The sequence below is a fragment of the Sturnira hondurensis genome, unplaced genomic scaffold, assembly GCF_014824575.4.
Source record: "Sturnira hondurensis isolate 20B ecotype Veracruz unplaced genomic scaffold, ASM1482457v3 Scaffold0003213, whole genome shotgun sequence".
Taxonomy (NCBI): Eukaryota; Metazoa; Chordata; class Mammalia; order Chiroptera; family Phyllostomidae; genus Sturnira; species Sturnira hondurensis.
Window position 1 is genome coordinate 1,186,182 of NW_028075844.1, and position 22,884 is coordinate 1,209,065.

The 22,884-nt window shown below is 57.8% G+C and overlaps 1 protein-coding gene across 2 annotated transcripts in view; it reads right to left on the reverse strand.

Moving 5' to 3' along the window:
• NFIX (nuclear factor I X) overlaps nt 1-22,194 on the reverse strand; it is a 92,289-nt gene extending 70,095 nt beyond the window's left edge. The window contains exon 1 of one of the 2 annotated variants that reach the window (XM_037041853.1): nt 22,040-22,194. In XM_037041853.1, coding sequence (XP_036897748.1) covers nt 22,040-22,066 — 27 coding nt within the window. In that variant the 5' untranslated portion in view covers nt 22,067-22,194. The remainder of the gene's footprint in view (nt 1-22,039) is intronic. The other variant, XM_037041856.1, reaches the window with a different exon arrangement.
• Nucleotides 22,195-22,884: the final 690 nt, after the last annotated feature.

A 22,884-nucleotide genomic window follows, 5' to 3' on the forward strand; every position in this document is an offset into this window, starting at 1 on the left:
GACGACAAGAGAGAAGATGAAAACCAGAGAAAGAAACCAAGCCTAGAGGATGAATACCACGCTGGACCTAAAACTGCAGAGAGAAGGACAAAGCTGGAGGGGAAATGAGCAAGGAGAAAAAACAAGGGCCCTGGGACAGAAGAAAAAAAATAGCTGAGGAAAATGACTGCTTCTGTCTCAAGAAAGTGAAACATGTGGTTTTCCAAAACTCCACAAAACAAACGAGGCCTTGTAGATTATTTAAGGGATAATAGAAAAATACATACAGAACCTCGCTCACATATACAGTATTCGAAAGTCTTTGAGGAAACAAAATAATTTGCCCAGCCTGAGAGATAGGCTTCTTAACTGGCCCATACAGGTCAACAGTGAGACATCTAGAAGCACAAGAAGTTATATCTTTAAAGGCAGGAGCCACTGTTTCGAAGTCTCTTCATCTTTTTTAAAAATCCTATTCATCCACATCCTGCTTGCTTTAAGGCCTAGATTTATTTTTTTAGACCCTGGACACTGCTAATTATACATATATCTCCATGCTAATTTGGATAACTATACACAGTTAGTGCAGATAACTGACAAAGCCTACACAGAATTACCAGATATTTCAGTATCCATTCTACTACCGCATGTCGGCAGCCTGGGTGAAAAAGGACGCAGGAAATTCTGAAAGGCCACAAACAGAACCCCGGTTAGTCTGCTCTAGCCGGCCCAATTCCTAGCATTTTATAATTCAGCCTTGGCCCAAACCAAAAAAGCAGACTTTTACTTCGTGTCTCTGAGGTCTCCCATCTTGTCCCACAGAAGGAGGGACACCAGAAGGCAGGCGCAGAGATGGAGAGAGAAACTGTAGGCAGAAAAAGGAAGGGGCCCCGGGGCTGCTTGTCCTAGAGGTGGGTGGGGCCTCCCCTCTCCCGGGGCCAGGCTGGAAGAGGTTCCTCAGCCAGAGGAAAATCATCCAAGAGTCTGGAAATCCAGGCATGGAAACCAGAAATGCACACTGCGAGGAGGCCCAGAGAATTTGGACAAAGCGGGTTTTTGGCTGCCTTGGGCCTGTTTTTCTCTCCTCAGGAAAGGCAGCCCCAGCACGGGTTTTCAGCATTCCCATGCGGGCTGAAAGGATTTGCCCCACACCCCAGTGCCGGGTCTAGGACAGGGACTGCCTCCGAACCAGGCTGCACGCTCCTCTCCCATAAAACTGTCCACCGCGCCCCCCCTTCCTTTTCTCCTCCTGACTACAAACCGGGAGCGGTGGTCTGGGATCTGGCCAACAGGCAGCCTCGTTCTGGCTCTGAACACTACCCTTCTCCAGGCACATCTCCCCGCACCCTCCTGGCAGGGAATGAAATAGGGTAGGAACAGGGGACTGGGAGAGACGATCTATTCTCTCTAGTGCAACTGGAAATTGTTTACTTTCATCCTCTACAGGGAATGGGAAACAAAAACCCTAGTCTTTAATTCTTTATTTAACTTGAAACTTCCTTGTGTCACCATATAGAAGTAAAAGCTGGGGAGGCCAGAGCCTCTCCTCCAGCCAAGGGTGGGGGTGGCCACACGGGGATGAGAACCTCCGCAGAATGCGCGGGACAGATGACAGCCGAGGGCTTCCAGGGGCGAGGGCAGCGCAGAGCCTGAGCCTCGCCTACCTCCTCGGCCATGAACAACGAGTCAGTCCACGGTGGCCAAGGGCCAGGGGGGAAAGGAAGAACTCCACAGGCTAGCTTCGCAAGTTCCTCTAGAGAAGAACTACAAAACAGACCAAAGGCCGGGAAGGGGAGACCAGCATGTGAAGATGAGGTCTGCGCCCAGAACACCATGTAAATATCTTCAGGGCAAGACAGAAGACCAGAGCAAAAGGCAAAATGTTGAAAACTCACCGGAGGCCCAGCTGCCATCTGCCGAACCCAGAAAAGGCTTGGGGATTACCCAGGGAAGATGTTCCTCTCCCTCCCCCACCCACCACTCCCCCACCTCTGAGACTCCTCCGGAGACCTCCCCAAGGCCTTGCCAGAGCTCCACCGAGATCTACTGTGACACCCCTTTGCTTTCCTGGGTTTCTTCCCTGGCCATAGGAGAGATCCCTACCGCAGGAGAGTAGGCCCCAGGGAGAAGGGAAAGTTTCTCTCAGCCCCGGTGCCATCGCCCCGGCTGCACTCCCCGCGCCCTTGGCCCAGGGAGAGTCTCTTCCTTGCAGTTGTTTCGGCAACCTGCAGCGCCCAGAGCCCTGGGCGGAGAGCTGGGTGGTCGGGATGAGAACTGCCCGGGGCTTCCACAACTCCGGGATTCTGGGGAGTTGGGCGGGCTCTAGCTGGGCAAATGGCTTCCCCAAAATGTACAATTTTAAAAGTTGAAAGACATTTTTCAGTCCCTCAAAATGTACTGCTCCCCACAACTACTTTATTATCAGGATCATTGCCAAGGAAACCAGAGAATCCTCACATTCCTCGGGTCCAGCCTCCGAGGAGGTTGGCACCGGGGTGCCCAAGGCTCAGGACCGTGCCTACCTCTCCACCACAATCCGTTCCTCCGGCTCCCTTTCTTTCTCCCCCTCTCTCCCCCTCTGCGTCCTCCAGCTCCAACACAAACTGTTTGCACGGGAAGTCTCCCTCTATGACCCGATTCAGCACACACAAGAGAAAACTGTGGGCGACAGACCCAACGTCCTAACGAACTTGAGTTAATTAATGCTAAGGAAGAAAAGAGGCGCCTTCGCTCTGTTGAATCACGGTTCACTAGCCCTTTCAGTTTGCTGTGGGTGGAGGAAAAAAAAAGAGGCTTTTTGGTTCAAATATTTTTGGGGGGCGAAGGGAAAACAAAAACACCGCAGAAGGGCTGCGGAGGGCGAAGCTGTCAGTACCTGCCTGCCGGGAGGAGCAGAGGCGAGGGCAGCGGGCAGTGGAGTCCTCCCCCAGCTTCTGGCCTGAACTGCTGTGTTAGGAAGGCCCAGAAGGGAGAAAGAAGAGCGAGGCGATTATCGGTTGATTTCAGGCCTATTCAAATAAATTGCTCCAAAAATTAATCTGTCAGACTATTACATACATATATCTTTTAAAGATAAACCCAAACCCAAAAACTCGACTTGAGCAGAGCCGTGAAAATGTTTTAACAGTGCAGAAAACCAAAGTATGGATGGCATGCAGACAAGAAATTTGTGTGCAGGGAAAAAAAGAAGTGGCAATGGGGGGGGGCAGGAGAACAGCTGCAATTTTGCTTTCCAGATGTTGACAGCAAAATGTAATTGGCAAGAAACTCCCTCCTTACCACGTTTTATCCCTTGGTCCTAAGATGGTAAAATCCAACAGCCAGACCTTAGCCTGCCGTCGGTCTGCGGGCACTCCGCATGGCGCACGTGGATGGGCCGGGGAGCCTCGTGGGCCACACTCACTCGGGCTTCATTATCAGCCCACTGATTTTTACAAGCCCTTCCAACACCCTTTAGCAGGAAGGCCTGAGCAAAGCAAGCTGGAGGACAGTATCGTTTAAACTACTATTATTTATTATTATTATTTAGTAATGCACAGCCTTTAGTTTTGAGGCTGAGCCTCCCCTCTTTTTTAAAACAAACTTCTTAACCGAAGTGTGGCACATATAAAGTGGAGCGCACAGTTCTGTCTGACGCACGATCTATTTTCACAAAGCGAACACACCTGGGTAACGCCACCCAGGTTAGGAAATAAAACATTTTCAACACGCTGAGCTGGGCCTTGAGATTTTAAGCTAGAAAGTCATTGCAATGTATATGCCTTCGAAGTAGCTCCTGCCCGCACCAGCAGTGTCCGATTTGAGCACCTACGTACCCACGTGTGGAAAAGCATGGCGAACTACTCCCACGACCCCCAAAAAGCAGTGGCGAAAGAAGCCCCGGCCGCCGCGCCCCCGGCCTCCGCTGCTGCAGAGGGGCGACTGCGCCTCCCGCTGTGCCTGCCCAACTCCGGTGCTGTCAGCAGGCCAGCCAACTGTGCAGCGGGGTGAGCAGACCAGCAGGGTCTGTAGGCAGGGAAGGACAAACAGGGATCACCGAGCTCAAAGCCAGAGGCCACAGGCGGGACCGGGGGCCCTCGTCATGTGTGATATGTGTGCATCATGAGGGAAAGGGGTCCCTAAAGACTCGGGGGTTCCCGAATGCGAACCCGTCAGGGCAGACTGCTCTCAGCCCCGTCCATAAAAGCCTTGCACCGGAGGACTGGGGTGGCAGCGGCGAGAAGGGGCCAAGCGAGTGAGGGTCCTGCGCTGTGGCTGGGCTGCGGTGAGGAAGGCAGTCCCAGCCCTGTGGCATCTGCCTCCCCCTTCCCTGGCTCCAGCCCCAGCTGGCTCCCCACCTCACTTTCACTGGCACTAAATTTACTTTGTAATTTTAAAATTAAATTTTAAAAAAAGCAGAAAAGAGAAAGCACTTCAAGGCAAAATACCTCCCACAATATCTCTTGGGGGGAGTTGCTTATGTAAAAAGACGAATGCAAAGGATCACTAAAAAGTCTAAGCACCGAATAACAAGGAAAATAAAAGAGAAACACATTTAATTAAAAACACCTGAAGCAAATAAATAAGTAACTCCCTTTGCAAGGCAAAGGCACGGCAAGGCCACTGGCACAGTGGGCACCAGCCCCCACCCCCACTTCTCACCCACTTTCCCCCCTCTCAGGTGAGGCGAGCTCTCCCCCAGCACTACGGAAGCCCTTTCCCCTTTCTAGCTGTCCACCCTACCCCTGGGGAAGGGCAGAGCAGTCTTTTAGCAGCCCACCAGCCCAGAGCAAACCTCCTGGACCCTGACAAAGAGCCCCTTCCTCTATTTCCCAGGCCGTGCCAGCGAAGGCCCTGGACCCTGTTCGCCTGCTCCAAATCTAGGCCCCAAGGTGGTGGCACTGCCCTGGGGCCGGACGCCAGGCCCATCCCGAGTGGGCTGTCTCCCCTGCCAAGGAGGGTCTTGAGGACAGCGTTTTCTTTTCCTATTGCATTTGGAGCTGGGAAGAAAAAACTGTTCGGCTTGATTAAAAGTATGACGTGGGATCTGAGCTCTCTGAGCCTGTGATCTTTAGAAACACTTGATTACTTGATCCTTTTGGGGGGGGGCGGAGTGCCAAGTAGGCGTGGAGATCCCCCCACCAGAATGACTCTCCCGCCGGCCCACCGCCTGGGAAACGCGCCCTCGGCTGGCACTGGGGTACCAGGACCCAACTCCTTTCTTCCTTTCTTTCTTTTTTAAATCGCTCTGGTGCAAACCAGGCAGTGGGTCAGGGCCCACAGGCAGGGGAGGGGAGAGGAGAGGGTTGTCTCTGAAAGAGGGTGAAAAAGGAAAGCAGGGCTCCAAGTCCAGGAGGAGAACGCCGCCGCAAGTTTCCCGGCCTGTGCCAGTTTGGGGATTTGCGAATCAGACCGGAGCGGAGGGGAAGGCTGGTGAGAAAAGAAAGCCCGCATGAAAACTAACCCGTTCTGCCTAAAAGCGCACTTTCCACTCCTAAATAAGACAATGCCGAAGGGAGAGGAAAGAGAAGTTATTTCTCACTCTTTAATTATTCCAATACTTAGCATTATTTTTTTTAAACCACACACATTAGCCAATGATATATTCTAACCCTCAACAAAGCTGGTATTTTTCTCTGATTACAGACTTTGCCGTGGCAAACCCGGGCTCCGACGACAGAGGCAGCTCAGAAACGCGCTTCTAAACGAGACACAATTTTATGAAAATCATAATAACCCCCGCAATTCTAGCGTGCCTTTCAGCAGCGGAGTCCTAGGCGCCCCGTGCCTGCCTCTCCCAGAGAGCCGGCGACCGAGAGCCCAGGAGAGAGGCAGGAAAGGCTTTTGCCAGCCCTACGGAGTGCCACGGGCACGTATTTTTTCTTTCTTTTTTTAACAGCCTGTTTCCACCATTCAGCCTCCGTCTCACGCTTTTTTTTTTAAGTCAAAAAACTCCTTTAAATTTTTAAAATGTTGTTTTAAAGAAGGAAAAGATGACCCAAAATAAAAAGAGGGGAAAGGAGCGCAGTGTGGTCGGGGGAGTCGCCGCTAGCATGGGCTGCCTCTGCGTCCAGGCTGCAGAGCACTGGGTAAGCCGGCTGTCACCTCCCCCACGCAGCGGGGCAGGGTGAGTCATCTGTACGTGGAAAAGAAAAAGGACCTAACACTACCAACACGAATTTAAGTAATTTGGGTGACAAAAGTCAGGTTTATGACTGGTTTCCCAGGGGGCGAGCTTGGAGGCCTCTGGGTGCTTTCTCTGAAAGTCCGGGGCTGCACGAACTCTGGGGCAGCTGTGGAGGACACCGGGGGACACTAGCCTCCTCTCCCAACAGGTTAGGTTGGTGGGTACCCTGGCGGACACACTTCTCCATCCCCTCCCGGGCCTGCCCAGGAAGCGCTGCAAAATGGCTGGGAGCAATTGGTGGGGAGGCCTTTGTGCCCCCCCAAGAAGCCTGCCCTGAGAGGGAAGACCGTGTTGACCAGAAGGGATCTGGGGGAAATTTTTTTTTTTTTTTAAGTTTCTTGGAAGCTGCGCAACTCCTGCGGCCTGAAGGCAGAGGAGAGGGAAAGGGAAAGCGCATTTTCTGCCACTTAGTCACATTTCTTCCCCATGCTCGCTGGAGGCCAAACGCCCCCAAACCCAGCCAACCCTCCAAACAAACAAAAATCTCCCCTGGTAAATTTCCCCGCCCTTATTCCCCAAAACGAGGCAGCTTGGGGAGAAACGGAGAGGCTCCTTCTGAGCCCGGGATCTGGAGGCGGGACGTGCACAGCGCAGGGGGAAGGTGGGACCCTCTCCGGATCGACGGCCCTAGGTTGCCCTCAGATTCCGGGGCATTTATACCCTAAGGTCCCCGGAGTAGCCACAGAATTACAGGACTCATCCACATCGATTTCATCTTCAAAGCCCCCTGGCGCGTTATTGTCAGATACCAGGGCGAGCGCTCACCAGGAGGAGGAAAACTGAGGCAAAGGCGCCCATGCCACTGGGGACTGAACCGGCCCAGAGGCCAAAGGCCCCGCTCCTTTTGAGCCACTTCTGGCCGCGGCCTTTGACTCGGCAAAAGTCCAACCCCACAATGTGAGTCAGGGTGGGCCTCAATGCCTACATGGTGTCCCCTGTGGGTGGAGTCCCCTTCCGGGGGTCACGGTGAGTGGTGAGGCCAGGGTACCGCAGTTTTGGGCACTGCCAGGACCTGCGTAGTGCGGACTCTGAAAGAGGCTAGGAGGGACTAGCCCTCCCCTAGGGCCTATGGAGCAGCGACGTTCTGTGGCCTCGCCTGTCCCCGAAGTTCTTTCACATGCCTTCCCCACGTCCCCTCACTTGCCTGAGGAGGGAGTGATCCTCACTCCCGGATCAATGCCTGCAGCACCTTTCCACATCAGGGGCCTGGGTGCGCCACTTCCCGCCTTTTGCCTCCTTCAACGTGCACTCCAGACTTGGCACTGAGCCTGCTTATGGCCCACGGAGCCCCGGAGCCCCGGAGCCCCGCTGCGGCACCTTCGCACCTTCCCTGCTGTGCTGTGCCCCCACCCCCACCCCATGGTGCGAGGTGCAAGTGACCAAGACTCTCAGCACCCATGCTCTGCAGAGGGAAAGCACACAGTCCTCCCGCGGCCTGAGCCCAGGAGAGGTTTCCCCACGATCCCCACTCACCCGTGCCCCCTCCAGGCCTGAGACAATTGCAGCCAGTCTGGGAAATACCACCCACAAAAAAGAAACACCCAGGAGGTGAAAGGAGCCCATAGGCAACAGGCACCTGCCGAGGAGCATTCGCATAGGAGCTAGCATGCAGAGCATGGGCAGCGCGTCTCTGCCCGAGTTTGCACAGGCACAGGAGGTGATGCACAAGTAGACTGGAGAAGCTTCCGAGCCTCTAAAGGGGACAAGAAGGGAGGCGGGAGGACCACCTAACTTTCTTTAGCCAGGTTGGGGCATCAAAGCACAATGGTTGGGGAGCGGGGCCATCTAGGGCATGTGGGAACACCCCCCCCCACTCAGTGGTGTGCTTCTATTTTAAGATATCTCACACCCCTTCAAAACCCACCCACATTTGCTTCCTGAGGTCCATGGAGCATACAGGGAACCGGCCTTCACACCCAGGGCGCACCTGAGGGGAAGGCCAGAAGGGCTGGTAGCTCATAGCCTGAGCTGCCAAGCTGTACTCAGGGGGACAAATGGAAGTTTCACCCCAGAAGGGGGGGACATTAAATGGCCTCTTTGTGGAGAGAATTGTGGACCGTCACTCAGGATTAATTTAAGCAGCAACAGCAAACATACACCAAAAAGCAAGTATCGCTGCCAGCACCCACCCCCGCCATTGTGTCTGGGGGAGGGCTGTGGGACTCCTCAGCGTGGCTCAGCCTTTCGTGGGGGAGGGTCTCCGGCCTTTAAGAACTTGAAGCAGCCACAGTTGGCAGGGGAAAGGCTGCTCCCCACTCGCCCCACGTTCCCGCTGGGTGAAACGGGTTTTGCCGATCTGAGATAAAGCCGAGTGGGGTGGTAAAAATCCAAGTACAGATGAAGCAGGAATGGGGGGAGGTTCTTACATATGAATATATATATTAAGATATAAATTTCTGATATAAATATAGTACATGCATGGGTGCTACTGGGCAGCTCTGGAATAGCTCACCTGCACCCCAAGTGCTCTGGAGTTGGGCATTCTGAGGGGGGCAGTGGGAATCAGGCCTCAGCTGCCTCTCCTCCCTAACAACCTGAATATGGCTTTGGAGCCAGGTGCCCAAGGCAGCCTGGCAGGTGTGCAACTCACGTGAATCACACACATGTGCAGGCTGGAGAGGTGCATGTCCACGTGGGCCTGGAGCCACATGCGTGGGCCCTGGAAGCTCTTGCCGCCTCACCGACCCACCTGAGCCCGGGACCCCCATGAGGGTATAGGGGCAGTACATGTGCTGAACCCAGAATGAGTACAAGCAGGAGAGAGGGTGGACGCACGTGCTTATACTTGGATCCGATCTGATGTCAGGCAAGGGCGCATTTATGGGCATGTGTGCTCCCTGGCCCTCCCACTGGGCTGTCAGGCCTGGGTGTGCATATAAGCTGGCAGTTCCTGGGGTCCCTGTCTGGGGCACCAGCCAGGGGCGTGCTGGCGACCCCTGACCGAGCCGCTGTACAAGAGCATGCTTATGTGCTTGCCCATTACCCAGGGCCCACCAGGGTGTCAGACATGGGTGTGCACGCAGCTGGGTGCCCAGTAGGGCACTTGCGCGTGCCGTAGAAATGGCCACGTGCGCCGAGCCACCATCGTGGCTGGGCCCAGCCCGGATCTAGCCCCTGAGGGGGCCAGAGGGCAGGGCCTGCCACTCAGCTCCTCAGCAGATAGGCGGATATCGTTGGAACCGTGTTGGTTTTGGCCCAGGCGGCTTTAATGGGGGAAGCCCCGGGGAGCAGGAGGGGGTGGAACAAAGAAGGAAAAAGTGAAGGAAGGCGGACATCAGAGGAGGAGGAGGAAGCGCCCTGGAATGCGGAGGGCCCTGGGGAGTAGGCTTGGGGAACAGGGGTGCAGGGCCAGGAGGCTCCAGGCTCAGACCCTGGCTTGGGACTTAAGACTAGTCCCCCTCCACCGATCCCCACCCCCTGTGGACAGGGACAGAGCTTTGAAAACCCAGAACTCCTCTGCGTTCCAGGACTCTAGCCCCAGCTAATAGGCTCCGACACACGGAATCTCACAGGACTGCACAGGCTGCAGCCTCTGTGGGCTGCAAGGAGCCAAGTAACATTTGGGGTGGAGGGCATGGCTCAAATTTCCTGAGCCTAAGGTAGGCAGTTTGAGGCCCCTACTCATATTTCTTGGCTGGATTGCTTAGAAACTCAGTCTTCCCAGTCTGTGGAATGGGAAGGGAATTCCCAGGGGGAAGGCCAGGCAAGAGAGCCTCAGGTGGATAGGAGTGGGTTGAAAAGCAGGATGACCTGTTTGAGTCCTTGCTTGCCCCTGGGTGCCTGACTAATTCCTGCCACCCCAGTTCTAGCCCCAAGACCTTGGCACTTGACCCCATGGCCTCCGTTCATCACCTGTAAAACAAGTTACTCATACCTGCCTCATATTGGGACGCATACAGGAGGTCTCGTGCACCCACCCGCTACCCTGGCATAATTGCTCTGGAGTTGGTAGCTGTTATTTTTATTGTGAGGAGTCTATGGCTCTGACAAGCTGTGACGCTTGGTGTGATCATGTGAGGCTGGCTGTGTGTGCAACTGTGCCGCTGTGTGTGTGCGCGTGTGTGACAGGTTGTGTGTGAGACTGTGCGTGGACGACAGATTGTGCCGGTGTGCGGCAATGCCTGTGACAGGCTGTCACTGTATGACAGACTGCGGGTGGTGGGGTGTTGCGAGTACCGACTGTGAGTGGAGATGAGGCAGAGTGTGGGGCTGGGCAGGGGGACCCCCGCAAACCTACTTTGGTGAGGGTCTGGCTGCCAGTGAGACAGGGAGGTTCTTGGGGACTGGTGGGGGGCAGTCCAATGTCCTATGGGGCCTTGGCCTTTCCGTTATGTTCAGTGGGACCCCACCTGCTTGCAAACCTCGGATGGTGACAGGTCAGGGACCCTACGACAAAGCTTCACCTTCACCCACTGTGTCAGCTCAGGTGCCCACCCCCAGCTTCAGGCCTGGGTTTGTGGGATTCTAGGAGGGTCATCAGTGACCTCTGGGCATGATGGACCCCAGGCCTGGCTGGCTTCAGTGAGGGGCACACCCTGAGCCTGTTTCCCACACTTTCCCTGAGCTCCAGGCCTAGGCAGGGCTAGTGAAACCAGGAAAAGGAGGGATTTGGGAAAGCAAGAAAAGCCCAGAGAGAGAAGACAAGGAAACCAGACATTTCCCTGAGTGCTCTGAAGAAGCCAGAGCTGCTTGGGGTCAGGGCCTCCAGTCAGGTGGATACACATCAGGGCAGTGAGGTGGGGACCGGCAGCCAGGCGGGCAGACACTGGGGGCCCCGTTTGTGCGGGCCCCACGCTCAGCACCTGGAAAAGCTCAGGGACACGCTCCACGAGTCAGTCCTGGCGGAGGGAGGAGAGAACCCACACACTCTCCTAACCCAGCGATTTTCAACCAGTGTGCCGCAAGAATTTTTAAAGCATGCGATACCTGACTATTTAGTCATGGGCACTGACCTCTTTTCCCTTAGATTATGAAATTTAAAAAATGACAACAGACAATACAACAATAGCTGACTGCTATGAGAATCAAAAAAGTATACCTATTTTTTTCTCAGATTGGCAAAAATACATACTTTTTGGTGTGCTGAAGAATTTTAGCAACTAGTTTGTGTATGCCACAAGATGGAAAAGGTTGAAAACTGCTATCCTAATCAGTGTGGAATTCTACTTCGTACACCGCTCAGGCCCACTTCCTTCTGCAGCTAGAGAAACTAAGGCCAGGAGAGGGAGGGGAGCCTTCTGAGTACTCACTCATGCCCGGGAGACCTAAGAATACAGGTATCCAGGCTCTGAGAAACCTCACCAGCTGGAAAAATCCCAAAGTCCATGGGCCAGGGGCAGCACCCCCGGAACCCGCCTTCCCCTTGGTGTGCCAATGTGTGTGCTATGTGTGTTAGGGTATGTGCTCTGGTCCACAGCTGCTGTGCGCCTGGTGTGCAAGCCACAGCATGATGTGGGTGTCCCTCTGTCGGAGCGGGCCTCTGTGTGTCTGTGTGTCCATTCAGGGCCAGCTCCTGCCCCTGAGAGGGGAGAGGCGTCAAGCACCCCCCCCCCCGAAAGTGTGTCTTTGATACTTGCAGCCTCGGCAGCGAAAAGCAAGTTTCCACAGGGCCGTCTTGGGCTGAGGCCAGGCCGTCCTCAAATAACATTTGAAGTTACTTAGCAAACTTTGTTTAGTGCCGAGAGAGGCACAGGCAGTGGGCTGGGGTGGGGGGGGGCAGTAAACCGGTTCCTCCAAAGTCCCTTGGCCCTCTGGGGCACAAGTGCCCAACATGGGGCTTGGTTTCCCACCTTAGCTCTAGGGAGGGGAGCAGGAATCTAGAAGCCTTGGAAGGAACTCGAAGGAGAAGGGGTCGGGGCATCCCACCAATGTAGCCTCCCTTTGGAAGGCCCAGACCCTGGGCCAGAGTAGAAATGCCCACCCTGGTCTCCTGGTGGCCCAGGGACTGACACCAGGCCCCCAGAGCCCATCAGAAACAGGAGGGTCCACCCCTTCTCTGCCACCCCTTTCCTGCAGCCCCCCTCTACCAACCTCGGAGTGGGTGGTAGGAACTGGCTTGGAGCATTTGTCCCCCTCCAGACACACACACACAAGCACCCAGAAACCCCTGGTGCCCACATGCCTGGCTCCCCAACTCTCACTCCCAGGCAGCAGAGAAGGCTGGAGAGCCAGCAATAGCAATGGCGGAGGGTTTGGAAATGGAGTTGGCACTTACGGGAGGGGGCAGAGGAAGAGATGCCAAAATGGTGAGCCATTACAAAGGAAGAGAGGGAGGGAGGAAGCAAGCAAGAAGATGGGAGCCAGGCAGGCATCGTCACCAAGCTCCAGGCTGCAAAGGGGCAGCGGAAAAAGCAGCCCCGAACCCTTCCAGGGCATGGGCATGGGGGACAAGCCCCAGGTGGCACAGAACAGGCAGGGGCCAGGAAGCACCCAGCACTCCCCAACCCCCACCCAGGCTTCGAAATGGAGACTGGCAGCAGCAGCCGCTCGGCTCTGCCCGGGCACGGGGTGGGGGTGGCAGGCAGGCAGGGCGCCAAACCAAATGCCACCAGCCTGGGCATGGTTGTTGCCAGCCGACAGTGCTGACCCCACCAGCCTCAGTCCAGAGCCCTCACGCCTGGAGCTTTGGGGTTGGAGAAAGATGGGGGTCCAGCAGGAATCTGGGGTCCAAAGGACAAAGCCAGGTCTCCTCAAGCGGTGGGCAGGTCCCCAAGACCCTAAAAAGATGGCGCTGCCTGGCACTGCCAGGGTGACAGGCTTCGATAAAAATAAACCGGCCTGCCCCGAAGGAGCTAAATCGAGGGACCCAGGTGGAAGTGCCACTCTAGGCCGCCAGCTGCCCCTGCCCCACCCCCAAGCTCAGAGTGGCAGGACTGAAAATGCCCGGTGCCCATCGAGGCCCAGTCTCTTCACAGGAGAGGCCCCGGCCATCTTGTCCCTAAGTCCTGGGCAGGCAGCGTAGGTTCTATCCACAGAATGGAGAATGGGTGGCCTCACGCGGCGGCAAAAATAGGCCACGCCTTCTGGACAGAGGATGGATCGACGGTGCTAAGCCACATGCCCTCCACCTCCAGACTCCCCCTCTGAGAGGGAAAGGGGCCTACACTTGAGCCGTGGCAGAGCGACGTGGAATGGAAAGCCGGCCTCACAGACCACCTCTGCTAAAACCGCAACTGCCTAGCACTTCCGAGGGGCCTGTTTTCTTCTCCCCACACGTCTACTGCTGTCTCGAGTACTGGACAATCTCTTGTTTATCAGGTTCACTGTCTCCCTTCCCACCTTGGCTGGTTTTGCTCCCTACTGAGCCCCCAGGACCCAGAACAGAGCCTGACACCCAGGAGGTGCTTGGTAAATATTTGCTGAAGGAATATACAGGCCCCTGGCTGCACCCCCCGGGGCACAGGCTCCGGCTGGGTGCCCGGCAAAGTGTGGGACAGGGTGTCAGGCCCTGCTGGGGTGAGGACAAGCCTGGCTAGTGGGTGTGCAGAGGGGGTGAGATAACCATGCGCTCTCATTCTGAGAGCTGCACAGAAGGCCTAAACGTCAGAGCGGTAAGGAGGGTTCCAGGTCTGACAGCTGGGGCAGCTTCAATGAGGGCAGACAGGTCCACTTTGAAATCTGGGAAAGGCCAGAGAATAAGCTGCACTTCTTTGTCATCAGTAGGAGATGGGATAGTGGCGATCAGAGAAGGGGCCCAGGCTCCACCACCTCCCAGCCCTTGACCCTGGCACTGGATGCCTCTTCTCTGACCATTTCTCATCTATAAAATCAAGCACTTATGTCACATAAAGCACCGTTTTTTAAGCACTTTTCTGTAAACCAACTTCTCTAATCCTTACCACAACCCTGTGAGAGAAGAAACCGAGGCCCAGACGGGTTGAGTAATTTGCCCAAGGTCCCACAGCCAGTGAGAAGCAAAGCCAGGTCTCAAACCCAGGAAGCTGGCTCAGGGTCCCACTTGCCTAACATTGTGCAAATGTCCCAAACGTCAAAAGTACCAAAGTGGAGAATCCCTGCCCTAACATACTGTCAGACACCCACAGCCACACCCAGGGGCCCAGCCAACCCTCCTGCGGAAGGACGCTCTTAGCACCTGGGGTGGCAGAGTGGGCACACAGTACCCTTCAATGGTCACTCAGATTTTTAGAATAAACACTCATTTGGTTATTATCCTACAGCTTCCTCCCTGTATAGTTCTGCCAGCCATCTTTCTTCGCTCTTTCTCCAGAGTCAGAGGCCACAGAATCTGTTAGATAGTTCTGTGGAGTACAAGTCTCAAGTTAGCCTTGCTCCCTCCCTAAGCTGTTTCGACAGCTGCTGGGAACCGGACAGTGAGAACGGGGCCCTCGGCTCCTGGGCCTGCCGCTGACCCCACCGCTGAGGCCAGAGGCGGAGCGCCTTGATCAGGGATGACATGTGGCCTCCCAGGTTTCGACAAACCAGCGCAGGGATTCAGAGCTTCAAATTCCATCAGGAGAGATCGGGGTGGTTGAATCTGCTGCCCAGAGAGAGCCAGGGGGACACAGGCCGATGGGAGCTGTGAGGAGGGCAGGTCTCACTCGGGCACCATTTCCTAGCAAGGCCAGGTGTGGTCCAGGTGTGAACCTGTGAGTGTGACCCTCGTCCCTGTGTGCGGGGGCAACACAGGGCTGTGTACACGCCACACCATTTGTGCCTGGACCTGGGTCCTGGTGAGCAAGACTGTGTGAACACTGCGTCGGCTGGCCTCTTGCATGTGTGTCAGATGGGTGTCAGGAGTCACCTCTGCCTGTGTGTGCACCACTGTGTGTCTGACACATATCAGGGCCGACTTTCCCCGCCCCAGCACAGCCGACATCTGGGGCTGGATCGCTCTCTGTGGTGGGGCGTCCTGGGCACCGGGGGGTGTTGAGCAGCAGCCCTGGCCTCCACCCACTAGGTGCCAGTGCACAAATCACCCTCCAAGTGTCTGGAGACAACCAAAAATGTCTCCAGACACTGCCAAGTGTGTGCGTCTCACTACGAGTCTCAGAGTGTGTTGCTGCACGCATGTATGCGTGGGCTTCTGTGTGTCTGGTGGGGGTGGGGCGGACTGGCGCTGCTGTGTTTGTTTCGGGGGTCTAACAGCGTCGCTGCACACTCGTGTGGTGTGCTCACTGAGTGTGGGGCTGCACACTCCTCTGAGTCTGACAGTGGCAGTGAGTGTATCTGCGTCGTGTGTCTCATAGCAGGTTACTGTGTGGCCAGGTGTGCCTGCAGGTCTGCGCCCCTAGGTGCGCTCCTGTGCCGGCGTGCTCAGGTGTGGCAGGTGTCTCTAGGTGTCTGTGTGCAAAGACGAATGCCTTTGTGCGGAGACACTTGTGTCTGTGTGTGCCTAATTCAGGGAGATGTGCTGTGCGAGGGTGTGCTGCGCCTGTGTGGCAACATGGTTCTTTGTGCCCGTGTGCCGGTGAGAGAGCGTGACTTGCTGTGAGATGGACCTGAAACAAACCCCAAGGCGATTTGACCAAAGCCCATATTTAGACAGACCCTCCTGGATGATTTGGCCCCTACCCCCAGCTACTGCTGCCTCCTGAGGCCAAGGACGTGGGGTGTGCCTCTGTGCTGCCCCTGCCTCTGGCTCAGCACCCTCTAATCCTGGCGAGGACAGACCCCTGCACCCCTTTGCCTGATCTGTGCTAGGAAGGCTGGCACCAAACTGTCAGCCAAAGGGGGCAGAGTCCTCAGTGGTGGTGGTGGCACTGCCCCCTGCCCGCTTCTGGCCACCACCCCTGGCTCCCTTCAGGGTGAAGCCCAGTGGGGGGAGAGCTCCCCAGTGCAACTCTGTCTTCTGATTGGCTACAAAGCGCCGCAGTGCCCGCCACCCGCCTCCCCCTCCCTGGCTGGCGCAGCCACATCAGTGGTGGTGGCAAACGCAGCTCAGAGTTCTGGGCACAGCTGCGCCTCACAGAGGCCTGCCAGCCCCACCAGAAGCCAGACACCCCAGCTCCGTGCCCCCCGACCCCTCCCCACATGCCTGTTTGCCTGTCCAGCCAGGCCACACAGTCACCCTGGCCGCTGCAGCCTCAGGCTGCCAGGCCTGGTCCCCGCCCCCCCCCCCCCCCCCCCCCCCCCCCCCCCCCCCCGCGGNGTCCCCCCCCCCCCCCCCCCCCCGCCCACTCACCCGCCAGACCTGTGCCCCCTTGACCAAGCCCACTCGGGAGGGCCCAGGTCCCTGCACACGGCCACTCCCACCCTCAGAGGGGCTCTTCAAAAGGGGGAAGCAGCAAGGGGCGGCAGGGAGAGGGGGAGCTAGCCCTTCTTCTTTTAGTGAGCGCGCCCAGAGCTGGAGCCAAAAATCGAGGAGGAGAGATATTCAGACAGAGCCAAGAAGCGTTTGGCAGGAGGAGAGAGAGAGAGCGGGAGAGAGGGAGCAGGAGGAGGGGAGGAGAGAGGGAGGAAAGAGAGAAGGGGGAAGAAAGGGGGGCCTCAGTTTCCAAATCCATGCTCTCGACGGAGCCTTGGAGGGACAGCCTGGGGTGTGGGGCTCAGGGCAGACCTGGCTATGGGGGTGGTGGGCTCAGGCCCGCGAGACAGCCGGACACCCCAGCTGGCCAGGCCGGGACGGACACAGGCAGAAGCCAAGATCAATGCACACCAACAGACAGAGGGAAGCCTGTGGGCGGCCAAACACACACCCGCACCTCACCACACAACGGGCTTCTGTCCATGCTGGGCCGGGGCACGGGCGGGGCCCACAGCAGGGCCACCACGCTGCCCAACCTCCTGGGAAGCCGCGGAAAGGCTAGCGTGCTCCCAGCTGCTGCCCTGGCCACCATAGTGGGCATTTCACCCTATGTCGAGAGGCCGAGAAAGGCCAGGGAGTGGCACTTGCGTGGTGAGAACACACACTGATGGTCACAGGCACAAGCCCAGGATGCACGGGGCCGTGAGGGAAATACTCGTGGGCACACACATCGACATGTGTGCTGCACAGGCCGACACACACGGGTCGACATGCTGGGTAAAGCACAGGGAAGCACCCCCTCTCATGGTGGTCAGACACCCAAGGGACATAATGAGGGACACACCACACAGTGGCACCATGATACAAAGACCACATCGGGCACCCAGTACGCACAGTGACACACACCTCTGTCACTCAAATATACAGAGACAGAGTTTGGGGTGACCCTCAGACAGGCAGCACCCAGTGACAAACGCCTGGAGGCACGGGGACATTTGGAAAGGGACCTGGACAGACACATAGCCATTCACGAGAAAATGGTGGCTCTCAGGCCCAAGACGCTGATGAACACACTCAAATCTGGGAGAACCCAGGTGGCCACTCACAGCCAGCCCCATGGCCCTCCGCAACTGGGCCTTTACGGGCAGGAAAGACACCCACCTCACCCCCACCCAGCTGAAGCCCTGATCCAGGTGCTGTGTCACAAGGAAGCACAGACGTCCCAGGCTCCCTCTGTCTTGGTCTAGTGGGAGGAAAGTGCAAGACCCCCAATTCTTTGTGCTTCAAGAGCAGAGGACAGCGACCAAGCAGATAAAAGGCTGGGCTCCCAGTGGGCCAGATGTGAAGGTCAGCAGTCAGACACGGAGTGCCAGGGGGACGTAGCCACAGCCACGTCTGTCCGCCCACCCCTGCACACACCCACGACGCCCACTGGACCCTGAGGAGCAGTCACACATGGTCCCACACGTGCATCCTGACCCCATGATGTACGCGTTGACCAGACTCCACTGCAAATGCAGAAACGGCCCTGGAGCCATGCAGGTATCCGTGAAGCCACCATCAGGACCCACCCTCATCTCCAGGCTCTTTGCCCCACTCACATTCGTGTGCGTACACACTCCTGCTCACTCCACAGGAGGCCCCAGAAACCAGACCCAAAGTGGGCCTGGGTGCTATCAGGATCTAGATTAGGGAAAGGACCAAGGCTACTAGAGCCCCCAAGAAAGGTACCTTGTCCCCACAGGCCTTGTCTCTCCCCTCCTGCCCACCTGCTGCCCACCATCCCTGCCTTGTACCCCCGCTACCCTCTGCTTGGTGTACAGGACCCCAACCAAGGGAAAACTGCTAGGCCACGAATGGGCCTCCTTCCTTCCAAACTCTTCTCTTGCTTCCTCCTCCGGGTAGTTCACCTGGATTTCTATGTTTGAGAGGTGTTCAACCTTGCCTCAACCCCACTGAAGCAAACTTTCCTCAGTTTGGAAGGCCTGGCATGGTCTAATCATGGTAACCAAATGACCACAAGTCATTCTGTTTCTTGAGCGCATGCCACCTACGAGCCCGAGCCTAATCACAGCCTGGATGTTAGGCACTATTATTGCCCAGTTTACAGACCAGGAAGATCCTGTGCTTCAGGTCACAGGATTAGAAGATGCAGAGCTGGTGCTCAAATCCTGCACTGTCCTACGGTAAAGCCCAGCTCTCAACCTCTGCTCCCACATCTTCCATCCGAGAGCCCTTGAAGCCACAAGAGACATTCCCAGCTGGGCCAGGACCCCTGACTCTAGCCCCCAGGGAGAGGGGAGCACCCTGCCCCCCGTTAACTCAGCAGAGCCCTCAGCTCTAAGCTCAGCGTAGCCTCAAAACATCGAACAGGGCCCGACGCAGGCCCAAGAGTGTCCTGCCACATCCCAGCTCATGATGCAGACACCTCCCACCCTGGCCGTGGGCACGAAGCAGGCAGGGCCAGAGCTGGAGAGAAAATGTGCCATAAAAAGGAGGCTCCGCGTGGGTGCAGCATGGGAGCAGCGGCATCACAGGGACAGAGGGGTGGCCACGGAGACCCAGGAAGAGAGCTGCGAGGGCGCATCAGGGAGGCCCCGGCCCGTACCCCTCCCCTAGAATGACTGTGAGCACGACTTCACAGACACGGGGGCACCTAAACATTCTGCTGCTCATGTGACTATGTGGCAGGAAATGCCGGCGAGCATGTACGTCTCAGGGTACGTGCATGTCTGTGTACACACCTGGGTGAGCGAACAGCATTGCGAAAAGGTGTATGTCCATCCATCCATCCATCCATCCACCCACCTTGAGTCTGTGTGAGCAAGTGTGGGGGTGAACAAACACTTGAGTCAGCCTGTATCTGAGTGTATCTAGGAGGTATCACCGTGTGTCCGTGAGCCGACATCAATACACATGTCCCATTTTGAGGAATGTGTGTTTACATGTGTGTTGGGCAGGGGGGGAACACAGGTCCACCGTCTCCCACGTCTGTATGTTTGCCAATGGCCGTGTGTCTGGCCATCAACGTGAGCATGTCATTTATGTCCCCCTCTTGGTGGCAGCAGTAGTGTACATGTGGTGACTGCATTCGGGTGTGCATCTCAGTTTATTCGGAGGGGGAGTCCCATCCATCCGCTTCCCTCCGCTGAGGACTCAGGTCCTGTGGCTCTAGTGAGCTCCAGCAGCTCCAGCGAGTGCCCCGCCCAGCCGCCCTGGATTTCGATGCTTTTTCCAGAAGGAGATTTCCCCCCCATCCTTCCCCCTCGCCCACAGTGCCTTTCCCTGCCAGGGCCCCGCTGCTCCAAGCTCGTTCCTGCTCAATCATTTATTGACTTTAAAATCGAAGCCAATTCTGGTTTGAAAAAAAGGGAGAGGGAGAGAGAGAGAGAGAGAGAGAGAGATGGAGGCCAGAGAGAGGCAGAGTCCGAGATGTGGGGTGGAGGGGAGCAGAGATGGGGCCAAATCAGAGACAGACAGGGAGAGACGGGGACGGTCCAAGGTAGAGAAGGACAGAGACAGAGAGAGAGACAGAGATAGACTGGCAAGGCAAACTATGGAAGCAGAAAATTTTATAAAAACAGAGCTCTGAATCCGAGAGATGTAGCTCTCAGGAGGAGCAGGCTCTGCTGACCCACGGAGAGCAGCCACCCGCCCAGACAGTGACTGCTGTGCCCCGCAGCCACCCTGGCACGCTCGCAGCCTGGGCCTGTGACGGGCAGAGCTCCTGCTCACTTCTGGAGTGTCACAGAGTCAAGACCTGGCCATCACCCTGAGTCTGGGGGTCGCCCCAGCTGTCTTCCTAGACTTGTCCCAGTAGATCTGCTGGCAATTCTTTCCCAAGATACTGAGAAATACGAAGGCCCAGAATCTCACCCAGGCCTCAGGGGGCAGGCCAGGCAGCTGGGCTGGCAGCAGGTGGGCAAGGAGCTGCTGGTGCGTGGGGTCTTGGTCCCAGTAGTCCCTAGACACCAGCCATGCAGGCCATCCAAGCATAGTCCCAAAGGCAGCCACGGCTCAGATCCAGCTGGGTGGGCAGGATCGTCGTGTGGGAAGCCTAAGATGAGGTGCCGATGTAGGGGTTCCCATGCTGCCACAGTGGTCAGAATGCCCACTCACACCTGCATGCACATCGCGATACACACATGTGATGAAGGTGCACCTCACTAACACATACTCACACCTGTACAGAAAAACCTGCTCCCTGGGCGCCCCCCACACATCCATGCCACACGAGTCTGCCTATGGCCAACTCCCAGGAGCCACACACAGACCCCAAGATCAACACACACACCTACTTGCATCTGCTGATACAAGAGAGTGGCGTGGCCATGGCTGATACCCACCCCACACATACCCTCTGGCCCCGTGCTATACACCAAGCCCGCACAGCGCCACGTTCACGGGGACCCCCACTCCCAACCGTGGGCGCACTTGGCTCACGGCTAGCAAGACAGACCGGCAGAGGGGACAATTGGGACCCCAGGCTTGGTCTAGAGATTCTCCACACACACAGGTCCTGCTGGTAGGCACCGCTGAGAAGCCCCCAGGTGCCGCATCTACGGAGTCACTGTTACCAGCGTAGGCCTGGCCCTGCAGGCAGCGCTGCCAAGACTGTTGTGGGACCCTGGTCAGCTCCCGTGCCCTCCGGAGCCTAGGGCCACCGACTGATGAGGGTGGGGTAGCAATGCAGGGATCCCCGGAGCCTTTGCCTCCGCGTAGCGCGGCTCAGGGAACTTCGCTGGAGGCGGGATGCGCTCTGCAGCGCGTCAAGGTCGGCACTGTTCTGCTCGCCGTTGGCCCGACGGCGTGGTCGCAGCACTGTCGGCGGCGACCAGGGCTGCCTCCCGCCCTCTCGCCTCTGGGCGGCGGGACGGTATTCCCCCGGCCTGCCTGTCCACCGCACGGCAGCCAGGGAAGCAGGGACCGGAAAGTTTGTGCCGAGAAAAGTTTGGAGGGGGGCTGGCGGCGTCGGCGTCGTCCAGGGTCGGTGCAGAGGCGCGGCCCCGGCTGGCAGCGGGCCCATCCCTCCCTCTCCTCCCCTCCCCTGCCCCTCCGAAATTTGGGAGCCCCGCCATTTTCTTAGCCCCGCTCCCATGTGAAGCCTGAACAAAGACTTTGGGGAGACGCCCGGACCGCTCGACCCGCCCCGGGCACCCCGGCCCAACACAGGGGCCGCTGCCACGCATGCCGGCTGCTGCCACCCTCGGGAAAGGCTGCGCCCGCCCCTGAGATCGCCACTGGACCCAGTCCCTAATTTGCGCCCGCGGGACCACCCCCTGCCACTCTTTCTCCCCTGCAAACACTGCCAGAGGCCACGCTGTTCAGGTGCCGCCACAGCCGCCCACAGGTCGGCGGGACTCCGTTGCCCACCGCACCCCAGCCGAGCGCGCGCGCACGCACACACACTCACACGCACTCCCGATCCAAGGCAGCGCCACGAACGCAGCTGGCCACCCCCGAAGACCCCAACAGGGATCTGCCGGTGGCCAGGTTCGCACGCGCACCGTGGCGCCCGCATGCGTGCCCGGACTCCCCACAGCACGGCTTGCACCCCTCCGCTGCCCGCGGGCTCACTCCCCCAGCCGCCGCGCGCCCCCTCCGCCCGCCCGCCCCCCTGCCCGCCTGCGCTGCCGGCCGGCCTCCTGCGCCCGCTTCCCTCCCCGGTCGCGCGGGGCGGCGGCCGGTACCTGGGTGAGGCAGTACGGGGAGTACATAGCTGGGCGCCCGGGCGAGAGCGCGGCGGCCGGCCGCGGCGAGGGGAGGCCCGGCAGGCGGTGGCCGCGCTCGGGCTCCGGCTCGGCTACTCCGGCCTCCGCCGCGCGGCNCGCTCGGCCCCGCCGGCTCCGGGCCGCCGCCGCCGTCGCCGCCGCGCTCGCCGCTGCCTCTCGCGTCCGCCGCTGCCGCCGCGCGTCTACTCCATGCCGCCGCCGCTCGGCCGGTCACCCTCGCCCGCCGCCGCCGCCGCCGCTGCGCTGTGAAAGTGAAAGTTTAGACAAAGTTTGGAAGCGGCGCACTCCGGGGAGAGGGAGCTGGCGGGCGGGCGGGAGGAGGGGCGCGGGGAGGGGCGGGCGGGCGGGGAGTAGCGGCCGGCGCGCGCGCACACACACACATACACGCACGCACACACAAGCGCACACACATGCACGCACACACACTCGCGGGGGCGCACACCATCACGGCCACCCCGACACGTGCTGGCCTGCGTTCCAACGCAGAAACACTCCGACACACCACAGGTCTCGGACCCCACTGCACATGTCACGTACAGAACACAATACCACACGTTCCACGTTCAGACAACAAAGCACACGCAGACACCTACGAACACACAGCATGCACACATGCCCGGGTGCACCATTCACGCGCGTGCACACGCACACCCAAGATTAGGAATCCAACCCAAGACTCACACACGGACAGGCACACAGGCCCCATCACATGGTGATACTGGTACACACGCGTGACAACAAGGGGCCATGCTTAGACACCCAGATACAGACAGATACGTGCCAACATGGGCCTCACACGCACA